Source organism: Tarenaya hassleriana, unplaced genomic scaffold (genome assembly GCF_000463585.1).
Source record: "Tarenaya hassleriana unplaced genomic scaffold, ASM46358v1 Cleome7, whole genome shotgun sequence".
In the NCBI taxonomy this organism is placed as follows: domain Eukaryota; kingdom Viridiplantae; phylum Streptophyta; class Magnoliopsida; order Brassicales; family Cleomaceae; genus Tarenaya; species Tarenaya hassleriana.
In genome coordinates this window covers 2,489,453-2,501,478 of record NW_010969548.1, presented here as the reverse complement: position 1 = coordinate 2,501,478, position 12,026 = coordinate 2,489,453, and the positions used below count along the sequence as shown (strand labels likewise).

Below are 12,026 nucleotides of genomic sequence, written 5' to 3'. Positions count from 1 at the left end.
TGGGACTCGTATTCATGGGTTGGATATTAGCTGTCAAATTATCACTATACATTTATTTATTTATATATATATATATATATATATATATATATATTTGTGCGTACGCATGTATAGAATCCGAATAGAATTGGTTTTTGTATGTAATTAATTCTTGAAAGTAAATGAATAGAGAGAGAGTGTGTACAATGAGAAATGAATGAACATTTACTTCACCGGGAAAGAAACAAAAAACAAAAACGAAGAAAAGGAAAAGAGTTATAAAAGAGGAGGTCCCTCCCCCTCCGATTTTTGCCTGCTTCAGATTTCTTTGGTACATCTCTCTCTCTTTCATGCCGAGATTTCTTCTTCTCAACACGACGACGCCGTTTTAGGCGACCTAAGCTCTGCAAAAGCTCCAAGACGAGCTTCGACACCGAAAAGTTGAAAACTTTCCGAACGCTGACTGAGAATATAACTGACGAATTTCAGAGAAATGAGTCCTCTTTAGGTTTTTTTTTTCTTCTCCTATTTCTCTGTGTTTGGACCAAGAACAGTCGAAGAGTGAAAGCGTTTCTGGGTTCATCATTTTCTCGGTCGATAAAAACCAAAGCAAAAAAAAAACTTTTTTTTTTCGGTTTGGACGAAGAAAAATCGAGACTTTTTGAAGTTCTGAGTGGTGGGTCTTGGGGAACTGTAAAGCTTTTTGACTGTTTCTGGCAAATGCTGAGACGATTCTCTCTGTAAGTTTTCTCTCTCTCTCTCTCTGTGTATATATATATATATATATATCTTCATCTGCTCTGTTTTCCTTTTGATAGTAGCCCTCATTTGCTCTGTTTCCCTGAAAGCTTCTCTTTTCATTTGCCTTAATCATGCTAATTTCGGTTGTTTAGTGGCTAATCGTTTAGCTTACTTAGTAAGTGAATCGCTTCTCTGTTCTTTTTCCTCCTTTCTCATAATGGGTTGTAAGTTGTAATAATTCGTCTGCTTGTCTTCATGGATATGTTTGCTCGCAGCTTATTTTATGGAATTTCCTGAATTAACTCACTCACTTGTATATTTATAAAGTTTACATCTTTGATAAACTTGCAAGTTTCGGGGGTTCTACTGATTTTATGCATGTACATATATATATATATATGTTATATTGTCTGGACATGAGGTTTAGGCCCTTAGGGTGTTTAATTTAAGGGAGGGATGATATCATACTTAATCTTGAGCTGATAATGAGCTAATAACTTAAAATAATACTTGTTGTGATGTGAAATGAAGGGCTAACCTCTGACCATGATCCTGACAACGCTTTGACCAGTAATATCCTAATCCATGCTCTGTCTTCTGATGCACGGGTTTGTCCAAAATTAGATTTGATTCCATTATAATACTCCTTTACAATCTTTATACAAACGATAGTATCATCGAACGTTCAATTCTGAAAAAAAAAAAGTTATTCTTGTATGTGAAACTTGTGTATAGAGACGCGGAGCAAGTTGTTGGGTTGTCTGGTCTGGTGTGTGAACGGAACATGTTTCCTCTGCAACTTGCTTTGTAAGAGACGTGAAGTGTTCTTCAATCCTGAGGAGTTAGTGTATATAATACTATAACTGCGTCGTTTCATTTTGACAAGTGATTGATTTGGAAATCTGGTGTCTGGTGTCTCACCAGCTGGCTGAGTCCATGGCTTCTTCTGGCTTGTGAAGTGATTGATGACCTTGATGTTGTATCTATGATTTCGATTCTGTGTTAGTTTTCTTTGTGAAAAGGGATGGAAATCTCTAGAGATTCAGGAATGATGATGGAAGATAAACGGTCTCTCTACTCTCTCGAAGAAAGCAGTATCAGTTCTCTGTCACCGAAACGGCACAAGTCCAGTATCTCTTTCTCCTCCAAGGTTCTTCATCATCCTTTCTGTTTCGAAACGTTTTTACTGTGTTCCTGCAACAATGGATGTTCATTAGAAGCTTTAACTCAAATGGTGGTTTTTCAGTATATGGTTGAAATGGCAATACAAAAATCCGAATTCTTATTCCGGAACATAGAATGGTAATGTTTTCTTGGGCTCATGGCTAACAGGAGAGGAAGGACAAGGTCGGAGAACGAATTTCAGCTCTTCAGCAGCTGGTTTCCCCTTATGGAAAGGTGTGTTTTTGGTAAAAACATATCCTTTTGAAACAATAGAATTGATATAGCGGTTATCTTCTCTGATCTTCTTCGATTCTAACTGCAGACAGATACAGCATCAGTTCTTCTGGAGGCTATGCAGTATATACAGTTTCTTCACGAACAAGTCAAGGTCTGTTAGTTACCTTTATCTAGTGCAAGATCAATGCTAAAAAGCTCAAGCCTTTCTTTTCGCCCGTTTTCTTGATTCTGTGTCTCGTTTATACAGGTGCTAAGTGCTCCATATCTGCAGATGAATCCCGCAATTAAGGAGCAGGTAATCACGATCTCGATCCCGCTAATTCTGGGTTGCAGTCTCTCAGTCAGTCATGTTAGTTTCTTAGCTCTGTTCCAAAGCTCTGTTATTGGGACTGATCTGTGCTTCTCCATGGCTGTCTTTGAAACTAGGAGGGGGAGTTTGAGCATTACGGACTGAGAAACAGAGGCTTGTGTCTTGTCCCGATCTCGTACACGTTAGGAGTTGCTCAAAGCAACGGGGCCGATATTTGGGCGCCTGTCAAGACTCCTCCTTCTCCAGCTTTCGGCGTTAGATCTCACTCACCCTTCCAATGATTGATTTCCCGCCATGACCTCAAATTCCGAAGATCTTTGTCGAAGTTATCTTTCAACGGTGCATTTGTAACATATAAATGGAGATTCGAAGATTGGTTTCAGAACAGCTAATGGTTTTTCTCAAGGGCAATGGCTGTTCTGTTTCTCTGTCTGCCTAATTGCTTTGATGGGTGGGTGCTTCTTGATGCATCTCTTCCCCACTGCTTGGACTTGTATACTATTCGTCTAAATGAAGTTCTTCACTCTAAATTTCTAATGCTAAATCAAACTTTTCATGGAGATATTGTTAAAAAGTCTCTTTCTTTGCGCCCATTTTCAACGTCACTTTTTCAAAACCAACCAGTTAGTTTCATCATTGAAGATGATCATTATGGTCGGCACAACCATGTTGAAAATTCATCATTGATCGAACTAAAGTGAATGTGTTCTTTTGACGAAAATGTCACAAGGGGAATTCCTTCTTGGACCAAGAACGGTAGTCTCCTGACCAGTGAACCCATACAAGGACCATTTTGCATTACGACAAGGCATGACATGAATGATAGGTTCTGTTCACAAGAAGCAGCAAAGCATGTCATTTCATAATATCTTTCATAGGATCACAGATGAAGTACCAACCATGGAAATCGAATAGCAAAGGTTCACGACCTGCAAAGGGGATTGCATTGTTCGGGATCTAGTAGAAAAGAGAAACTGATCTCACCATATATTAGCTGTTTGATCGAATCAAGTTTCGTGTTCATAAATGTGACATGGAAGAACATCTTTCTCCGTCATTTCATACGAGGGGCGGCACTAGCTTGCTGAAGTAGGCGGCTTGACCTTCTCTCGAATGAACTGCAGTATATGCTCACGTTTCCAGTTGTCAATCCTGCGTAGAAAGCAAATAAAGAAACAAACGCCAGTCGCCAGTCATTACAGAGATGAAGCTCATCTATGAAACCTTAGTTGAAGTGCTGAAAATATGTAGAAGTTATATCATTAGCCCTTTTTGGCTACAAGTGCATTTTCCTCCAGAGAACCCACTTCTATCAAATTACGATGTAGGCAAAGAAATTTCAGGAATCATAAGATCTCAGAGGATGATATTAAGTTTACACATCTATTTACCAGATTGACGTTTACATATCAGATTTTTCAGCATGACAATCTTAAATGAACTCTAAACCAAACTCTCTTAAATAACTCTAAGAACTCTATTCTGGCATCAATCCAGCACAAAGGAGTTTATCATGGAGAGTAAGCAACTTACCTAATTGTTTCCTTGTGCTGACCATCTTCATCCAGCATGATCAACTTGGGTGGTGAGTTGAAAATATACTGAACTATCACGCTAGGGAACTTTTCTTTCTCTTCTTCGATAAAGGCAACGATTTCAGGATAGAAGACCAACTTTCTCATACAGACCTCAAGTATAGCACCCGAGTATGTAATCTGCGTTCGCAAAACAAATTTGAAAAACAACAAATTACTCCTCTTTCAGATTGTATGTAATAGCATCTTCGAACATCCAAAAGGTGGTTTCTCTCCCTACTCGAATAGGTTTTACTTGGAATAATTTTGTTTGGGCACCACTGGAACAAAATTTACCCAGACACAATTTCAAGTACATAAAAGTCCATGCATATTAACTGTACCTTGCTCATGGAATCTTCGGAGTCATCGGTGCAACATTTCAAGCAATCAGACACCAACTCTGCAAACAGAATGCTGATATCAGATACCGACCTTGTATTGTAAACAGACTTAAACCCAGATCATAATGTATAATACCAACCCAAGTCATCAGGTCATATGCATCTACATCTTTTTTTCGATTTTAACCGGAAAATATTAGGTATGATACATATAAAAGTGGCTGGGAGTCTCTTGCTTCAACTCACTCCTTGGAGATTGAAGAAGAACTCAAATTGCGGCATTTTCCATAAGCTTTGATCAAACTTTGTTCACTAAAAATGCAGTCTTTGCATGCGACTTGAAAGAAAACTTTTAATGAGATAAGAACTCCTTTGGATTTGCGAAGAGGGTAGCCATTTCTTAAGAACGAAGGATGAAAACATGTTTTACGGCACTGAGTCCTAACACTAAAACATTGAACAAAAAAACATGAATAAGAATAAATATTAAATAATGTCCCAATACTTTCTTCATTTGTTTGTTCATCGCCTTCTTCCGAGAAAAATACATATCCTTTTATTGGTGTATCCCTTCTATGTTCCTCAATTCAGTCAGACTCTTATCTTAGATTATTTCAATTACCAAGTTCATACAGCAAAGTCCGTGGATTTAATCCAACAACGTTGATCCAAAATCCAAAACCATGACTTTTTGCAAATCATGAATCCAGATATAGGTTAAGGACCTAAAAACTCAAGAATCAGACCAAATCTCAGGCGAAAATCAAACAATCAACGAAAATCCACAAGAACCGAGGATCATGGAAGGTGAAATTAATCGAAAGAACGAACCTTCGTCCTTCACATACTCAGCGAGTGTATGGCAATCGGAGCAGAGAGCGAGACCACTGAATCCCAGATCCTCGCATTCCTTCGTGCTTAGCTGCTCTTTAGCTGAGATCACCGTCTTCGTCATCACCATTGTCGCCGACAACACAACCATCATCGTCAATAGCGCTCGAGCCATCTCTCTTCTTTCTCTCCTCTCCCTCTCTCAGGGGTCTCAGTCTCTCTCTCCCTCTCTCTCGAATTGTGCTAGTAATAATCGGAACCGGTCAAGTCCGGTTACAGTGGCGAAATTGTAATATTGTGGGTCGGGTAAGATAAACCGGGAAGTCATAATTTGACCCGAGAGAGTTGTACCGGCTGCTTTTAAGGATCCGAACCGAAGAGCAGATAAACCCTAAAACCCTGAAATCAAAGATTACGCGCATCTGGAGAGAGAGAGAGAGAGAGAGAGAGATGGATCACATAGCAGCGATGGAGGAGCAAATCGTGTCGGAGAGGCTTAGAAGAAAACTCGAGGAAGTGAATGCGGCTGCGCAGTCTCAGCTCTCTCCTGTACAAGATCATATCAATTTCACTCTTCAGGTACTTTCTCCAATTCTGAATTCTACACACATATGTATATGCGCGTGTGCTTGTATATCAGCCCTAGTTGACAAACTTACGGTGTGTATGCTGCATAGATACGCCTTTTCATTACAACATGTACTTTCTTTCTTAGGTTATTGTAACGAACGTTTTAACACACTTTGAAAATGGTATTAAGAACCTCAAATTGTTTTGAACTCTGAAGATTAACTTAATATGACAGTCAGGGAAAAGGATTAGGGATGAGAGGCATTGTTATGTTTCATATCCTCTGGAAGGATTTTAGACTGCAATACAGCTGCAAAGGATAATCTTTTTTCAAAAACCATTTTTTTTTCAAGATATAATTTATCCTCTAAGCCGTCACTGAGAGGTCTGTCAGGTTTCTAGCAGTGTTTTGTCTTGAGTTTTATCCCTGAAACTGTAGCTCAAGATTTTGAAGGTGTGTGAAAAGTGGGTGAATATACTCTGTATGTCTTCAACGTACTGGTGTGATGATCTAACAAATGATTGATCTCGAAAATGCAGCAAGCTTATTTCAGATGTGCATATGAGTGCTTTGACAGGAGAAGGAAGCAAGAAGAGATAAGTAATTGCGTCGAGCACTGCAGTGTTCCCGTTGTCAATGCTCAACAACATTTCGAGAACGAAATGGCCAAGTTTCAGGTGGGTTTTTTTGCTTGCATACAAAAAATGGAATTTCGAGTACAAGCCCGCGTTTGGCACCATTCTTATATGTATCAGAGCTCATATGATGAAAGTGAAAACTCTGGGATATTTCTGGTGGCAGCTGTGATAAGTAATTTTGGATTGCTAGGAGATGGTACAATAGCAAACCCCTTTTTCCTTGTACATGAGCCTTAAACACAAGGAGCATCATATGCATAAATCCAGGTATTGACGTGTACCGAATTCTGCTCTATTACTGATGCAGGAAAGGATGAACAGATCACTAATGGTATGTCAAGACAAGTTCGAGGCCACAAAGCTCCAGAAGATAAGGACCGATGCCGTGAGCGAAATGGAGGCCTGCGTGCACCAATCCATCGACGAGAACCTCAAAACGCTTCCGCACCTTGTCCAGCGGATGAAAACCGCTTTCTCCATCGGCGAGTAATATCATGCTGCGGTACCATTTTTCTCAGTTATCGGCCTACGAATGGGAGGTACTCCATTGCATACCGGAAAAGAGTGTGTACTGATTGAATTGAATAATTCAGACATAAGACCTCAAACCAAAAGCTTTCTGCTTTATTGATGCAAACGATCTTTGACAATGTGGAATACCCATTATCAAAGTGTACACCGTACATGGACCGACATATTAAGCATTTTCGGCCTTAACGACTGAAGTTTTGGGCTTGAGATAAACGCCGATGCCCTGAAGACCGGTGCTGTTGTACGATCCATACAAACCACCAAACTGATTTGACTTTCCGAGTTCGAAACTGAATCTTTTAGAACTTGTTTCACCGTACGGTCCGTAGTGCTTCAAGTTGGTGGTGAATGTCAGAGCCCTGATGGCAGGATGGTCATATCCACCCTCCGCAACCGCACCGCTTATTCCGGTCATGTACTCTCTGGGATGGTCCAACTCTATCTGCATCTCAATTTGCCACGTGTAATCCCAAGGACTGCTTGTATATATATACAAGGGATGATAGTCTTAAAGAGTATGAAAACGCTTACAGTGCTCAACCGTACGCAACTCCGATCACATTTGTCCCATGATGCACCATACGGGTTTGATAGCACAAGTTTCCCATTTTTGATGTATTGGAATTGGATCGTTCGTATCCCTTTCCCGTCGGCGGTTATAAATATCTGAGAGAGATGACCACATTGTCTATCGTCCCAACTATCATACGTTCGTCCACAGCTGGAAAATGTCCCTACGGGGCCACATTTGATCATCCTGCCCTCTATATCCCCAGATGTGATAACCTGGACATCCGAATACGTATTTCGCAGATTCGAGATATTTGGAAAGAAAAAAAACTACATCGATTATATGTAACATATATATGTACCTGATGCTTGACGATATCGCGAAGTGCAAGTGTGGATTCTGCAGAAGAGTATCACTTACTTATATCGAGTGATTTTGCCGAAAGAAAGCAGACGAGAATTAGTCGAACTTTGGGGGATGAACTTGTTAGTGTCCACCGGAATTCCTGTCTTTAATCGCAATAATCGTAACGTGCATGCATGGCCTCAGATGTATCGGCACACATGCATCTGTACGTACGTTACGTACTATCAGATCGGAGAAAAGAAGAGGAAAGGGAGAAGACCGGCGGTGAAAATGAAAACTCATTCACGTATCTGTGTGTTTATACACTCACTGCAACGAATTTAAAATCTGTAACAACCACAAGACAATCGTAACAAGAAATTTGAATTTGAAAATAATTGAAAAGTGAATATATGCACGTAACAACAATGCAGTGATAATCGTGATACGTACACTGATTTATCATATTAAGATTGGATCCAAGAAAAATAACAATGGTCGGACTGTATAAACGTCTTAGGTCTTAAGCAGACATAACACATAGTTCTGACTTATTTACTTTCAACCAAAGACAGGATATAAATCTAAACAGAAGCGACATCTTCTTCAAGTCTTTTCCACCTTAACACTTGAGGCTTTGGGCCTGAGATAAACACCGATGCCATGAAGACCGTACTTGTTGTACGACCCGTAGAAACCGCCAAACTGACGAGACTTTCCCAGCTCAAACCTGAAGGGTTTGACGGGATCAACTCGGGAAATGGAACAAGACGTTCGACCAAATGGTCCGTACTCCTTCAAATTGGTGGTGAATCCGAGAGTCTTGATGGTCGGAGAGGCGGAGCCGATGTACGTGCTCACTCTGCCGTTGATTCCGGTGAGGTACTCGTTCGGATGGTCCAACTCGATCTGATCAAACCCGAATCGGCACGTGTGATTTCTAAGGATTAATTGTATATATAATGAATGTGCATAATGCATAATGGGGAAAGATATCAACACTTACAGTGTGGTTCGACAAAAAATAACCTCCGCTATGGTACTGGTCCCACGTCGCACCATATGGACTCGTTAGCACATGTTTTCCATCTTCAATGTATTGGAATTGGATCATATGTATGCCTATATCGTCCGCTGTTAAATATATGTGAGAGATTTCGCCACGACCGTTATAATCCCAATGATCATATGTCTGTCCATTGCTGGAGAATATCCCTACGGGACCAAATTTGATCATCCTGTTCGCACAATCCCATATGCTAATGAATACGTATTTCATAACTGAAGAAAACGACATTGCTTATGTATAACATATACATGTATATGTATACCTGATGCTTGATGATTCGCACTTATCCTTTCTTTCACAATTTCAAGAGAAATATATCTGAGAAGCGTACGTGCAATTGGGTTCTGCAGAAGAGAATCATTTATATTAATATTGGGGGGATGAACTTGAAATAGTGATCTTTATTTGCAATAAATCAATGTACTGTGTAACTTGAATGCAATGCATATCTTATTTCGATATACGCATGCATGCATTTATATACGTGACCAGTGCATTGATTTATCATACCCCATTACATGCATGGAAAAGTACGTAAACCAGGATTAGATAACTAATTAAGGAAATAACCGAAGCCTTTTTCCTTGAGAACAATGGACGGATCAACCTTAACTTTGGGCCGTGCAAACGTTAAATAAACACGGATCGAACTGCCGAACTGAGGAGATTTCCTGACTTGTATGTAGACTCAAAAATGAACCAGAAATTGAACCGAGAGAGAGACGAAGACAATGGAACACATAGAGTGCGTACTGATTGAATTGAATAATTCAGATATAAGACCTCAACCAAAATGCTTTATTGATGCAAACATGATTAGCGATCCTTGACAATGTGGAATACCCATTACCGAAGAGTACATCATGCATGGACCGACATATTAAGCATTTTCGACCTTAACGACAGAAGTTTTGGGCTCGAGATAAATGCCGATGCCCTGAAGACCATTGCCGTTGTACGATCCATACAAACTAGGGGTGGGCACGGGTCGGATACCGGGGAAAATCGAGAGATTTGGATTTGGATCCGGGAGGCTCGGGTATTTAAATATAAGATTTGTATCCGGAATTTGGTATTTACGAGTATCCGGGGTACGGGTATCCGGAATAATGGTCGGGTATTCGCGGATATCCGGATCCAGATTTTTTTTAAGAAAAACAACAATATTCAAATATAAAATTTTCAAAAAATGAAGATATATTTATAAAAATTGATGAATTATGATAAAATATACGAGACAAAAGAAATAATAAGAGATAAATAATAATAAATTTAATTTTTTTGAATTAATTTTAAAAAATATGAAATTATTTAATCTAGAATAATTATATTTTATAAAAATGTTATATAAATATAAAATATAATTATTTATAATCATAATAGTCGGGTACCCGCGGGTATACGGTTTTAAAAATTCTATTACCCGGATTTGGATCTGGATTCACGGGTATTGAAAAATCAGGATTTGGATTCGGATTTGAAAATTATGAGTACCCTAAAATCGGGTATCCATGAGACGAGTATCCGACGGATACCCGATTTTCGGGTATTTGTGCCCAGCCCTAATACAAACCACCAAACTAATTAGACCTTCCGAGCTCGAAACTGAATCTTTCTGAACTTGTTTCACCGTACGGTCCGTACTGCTTCAAGTTGGTGGTGAATGTGAGAGCCCTTATGGCAGGATAGTCGTATCCACCCTCCTCAGCCACACCGCCTATTCCAGTCAGATACTCTCTGGGATGGTCCAACTCTATCCGCATCTCAATTTGCCACGTGTAATTCCGCGGACTGCATTTGCATATATACGAGGGATAATGGTATAAAAGAATATGAAAACGCTTACAGTGCTCAACCGTAGGCAACTTCGGTCGCAGTTGTCCCATAACGCACCATAGGGTTTAGAAAGCGCGAGTTTCCCATTTTCGATGTACTGGAACTGGATCGTCCGTATGCCTCTGCGGTCGGGCGGTTACAAATATCTGAGAGAGCTGACCACGCTGGCAATCATCCCAATTGTCATACCTTCGTCCACAGCTGGAAAATATCCCCACGGGGCCGCATTTGATCATCCTGCTCTAGTCCGTACATCCCCAGAATGTTATGAAACAGGAATAATAACCAAAGAAAGCTGCATGGATTCGAGATATTTTGTAATCGAGACTTTTTGACGATTTGCCCCTTTCCTTTTCTTTCGCGACATCGAGAGGGTGATCGGCGGATGAACTTGTGAGATTAAAGAGCGATCTTTAATTGCAATAATAATTGGAATCCGTAACCATGCATGATCTCATCAGTACGCTGTGTACTATCAGATCTGAAAGGCGAAAAAAAATCTGATATTTTCTCAGTCACGTATCCGTGTGTTTATATACACACACAGCAAATCTCTGTAACGATCGCAGCAAGAAATTTGAATTTGAAAATAGATTGAAAAGCGAATATGCGCGCGTATCAACAACGCAGCAACAGTCCCGGTACGTACATTCATTTTACCATACCACATTAGAAGTACGTAAACCAAGATTAGAGATCCAAGGAAATAGCCGAAGCCGTCTCTCCTCGAGAACAATGGTCGGACTGTATAAATAAACGTCTTAGCTAGGTCTTAATGCATCGTCCGACATATTTACTTTTAACCAACGATGGGGTAGCAGGAATATACAAATCCAAACCACATGGTGCTATCTTCACATCTTTTCGCCTTAACCCGTGGACACCATCAAAGTGATCGAAACTGAACTCGAGTGGTTTAAAGCTTCCGCGGCCAGTGGAAGGACCTGAATTCGATTGAGAGGTACACCATTGCATGCCGGAGAAGAGTGTGTACTGATTGAACGAATAATTCAGACATATATAAAACCTCAACCAAAAGCTTTTTTTTTTTTACTTTATTGATGCAAACATAATTCACGATCTTTAATTATCAAAGAGTGCATCACACATGGACCGACATATTAAGCATTTTCTGTCTTAATGCTTAAAGTTTTGGGTTTGACATAAACACCGATGCCCTGAAGACCGTAGCAGTTGTACGAGCCATAGAAACCACCAAACTGATTAGACTTTCCAAGATCGATCCTGAAACTGTATGAACTGAATGCTTCACCGTATGGTCCGTACTGCTTCAAGTTTGTGGTGAATGTCAGAGCCCTAATGGTAGGAATAGGATAGTCCGATG

The 12,026-nt window shown here is 39.9% G+C and overlaps 4 protein-coding genes and 1 pseudogene across 8 annotated transcripts; 2 read left to right on the top strand and 3 right to left on the bottom strand.

The window, feature by feature from the left end:
• Nucleotides 1-146: 146 nt before the first annotated feature.
• LOC104800924 (transcription factor bHLH113) lies at nucleotides 147-2,991 on the top strand. 5 transcript variants are annotated; one of them, XM_010523933.2, is made up of 7 exons: nucleotides 147-719; nucleotides 1,456-1,527; nucleotides 1,743-1,870; nucleotides 2,053-2,118; nucleotides 2,207-2,272; nucleotides 2,369-2,416; nucleotides 2,548-2,991. In XM_010523933.2, exons 3-7 carry the CDS (start codon nucleotides 1,745-1,747, stop codon nucleotides 2,710-2,712), a joined length of 471 nt encoding a protein of 156 aa, XP_010522235.1. In that variant the 5' UTR covers nucleotides 147-719; nucleotides 1,456-1,527; nucleotides 1,743-1,744; the 3' UTR covers nucleotides 2,713-2,991. The 5 variants fall into 5 exon arrangements, with proteins under 5 accessions (XP_010522235.1, XP_010522230.1, XP_010522231.1 ...); XM_010523928.2 differs by lacking the exon at nucleotides 1,456-1,527 and having other exon boundaries at nucleotides 1,727-1,870; XM_010523929.2 differs by lacking the exon at nucleotides 1,456-1,527 and having other exon boundaries at nucleotides 148-719.
• A 212-nt stretch (nucleotides 2,992-3,203) lies between these two features.
• On the bottom strand, nucleotides 3,204-5,410 carry LOC104800923 (15 kDa selenoprotein). Its single transcript, XM_010523927.1, has 4 exons — nucleotides 5,181-5,410; nucleotides 4,350-4,408; nucleotides 3,965-4,146; nucleotides 3,204-3,583 (listed from the first exon to the last, which is right to left on the bottom strand). The coding sequence occupies exons 1-4, from the start codon at nucleotides 5,353-5,355 to the stop codon at nucleotides 3,508-3,510; spliced, it is 492 nt and encodes a 163-aa protein (XP_010522229.1). The 5' UTR covers nucleotides 5,356-5,410; the 3' UTR covers nucleotides 3,204-3,507.
• Nucleotides 5,411-5,563: 153 nt separating this feature from the next.
• Nucleotides 5,564-7,114, top strand: LOC104800922 (protein FAM136A-like). Its single transcript, XM_010523926.1, has 3 exons — nucleotides 5,564-5,759; nucleotides 6,291-6,428; nucleotides 6,697-7,114. The coding sequence occupies exons 1-3, from the start codon at nucleotides 5,631-5,633 to the stop codon at nucleotides 6,877-6,879; spliced, it is 450 nt and encodes a 149-aa protein (XP_010522228.1). The 5' UTR covers nucleotides 5,564-5,630; the 3' UTR covers nucleotides 6,880-7,114.
• Nucleotides 7,115-8,286: 1,172 nt separating this feature from the next.
• On the bottom strand, nucleotides 8,287-9,162 carry LOC104800921 (inactive protein RESTRICTED TEV MOVEMENT 1-like). The gene is made up of 3 exons (XM_010523925.1): nucleotides 9,108-9,162; nucleotides 8,783-9,014; nucleotides 8,287-8,685 (listed from the first exon to the last, which is right to left on the bottom strand). The coding sequence occupies exons 2-3, from the start codon at nucleotides 9,011-9,013 to the stop codon at nucleotides 8,383-8,385; spliced, it is 534 nt and encodes a 177-aa protein (XP_010522227.1). The 5' UTR covers nucleotide 9,014; nucleotides 9,108-9,162; the 3' UTR covers nucleotides 8,287-8,382.
• Nucleotides 9,163-9,725: 563 nt separating this feature from the next.
• On the bottom strand, nucleotides 9,726-10,917 carry LOC109116116 (annotated as a pseudogene).
• Nucleotides 10,918-12,026: the final 1,109 nt, after the last annotated feature.

Excerpts from the sequence above, each read along its gene's own strand:
- LOC104800924 (XM_010523928.2), top strand. The coding sequence starts at position 1,745 with ATGGAAATCTCTAGAGATTCAGGAATGATGATGGAAGATAAACGGTCT. Across the intron at positions 2,273-2,368 it reads TTCTTCACGAACAAGTCAAG|GTGCTAAGTGCTCCATATCT; the intron begins GTCTGTTAGTTA and ends TCGTTTATACAG. Across the intron at positions 2,417-2,547 it reads ATCCCGCAATTAAGGAGCAG|GAGGGGGAGTTTGAGCATTA; the intron begins GTAATCACGATC and ends CTTTGAAACTAG.
- LOC104800921 (XM_010523925.1), bottom strand. The coding sequence starts at position 9,013 with ATGATCAAATTTGGTCCCGTAGGGATATTCTCCAGCAATGGACAGACA. Across the intron at positions 8,686-8,782 it reads ATTTTTTGTCGAACCACACT|ATCGAGTTGGACCATCCGAA; the intron begins GTAAGTGTTGAT and ends GGGTTTGATCAG.
- LOC104800923 (XM_010523927.1), bottom strand. The coding sequence starts at position 5,355 with ATGGCTCGAGCGCTATTGACGATGATGGTTGTGTTGTCGGCGACAATG. Across the intron at positions 4,147-4,349 it reads CCGAAGATTCCATGAGCAAG|ATTACATACTCGGGTGCTAT; the intron begins GTACAGTTAATA and ends TTGCGAACGCAG. Across the intron at positions 3,584-3,964 it reads CAGCACAAGGAAACAATTAG|GATTGACAACTGGAAACGTG; the intron begins GTAAGTTGCTTA and ends CTTTCTACGCAG.
- LOC104800922 (XM_010523926.1), top strand. The coding sequence starts at position 5,631 with ATGGATCACATAGCAGCGATGGAGGAGCAAATCGTGTCGGAGAGGCTT. Across the intron at positions 5,760-6,290 it reads ATATCAATTTCACTCTTCAG|CAAGCTTATTTCAGATGTGC; the intron begins GTACTTTCTCCA and ends TCGAAAATGCAG. Across the intron at positions 6,429-6,696 it reads ACGAAATGGCCAAGTTTCAG|GAAAGGATGAACAGATCACT; the intron begins GTGGGTTTTTTT and ends TTACTGATGCAG.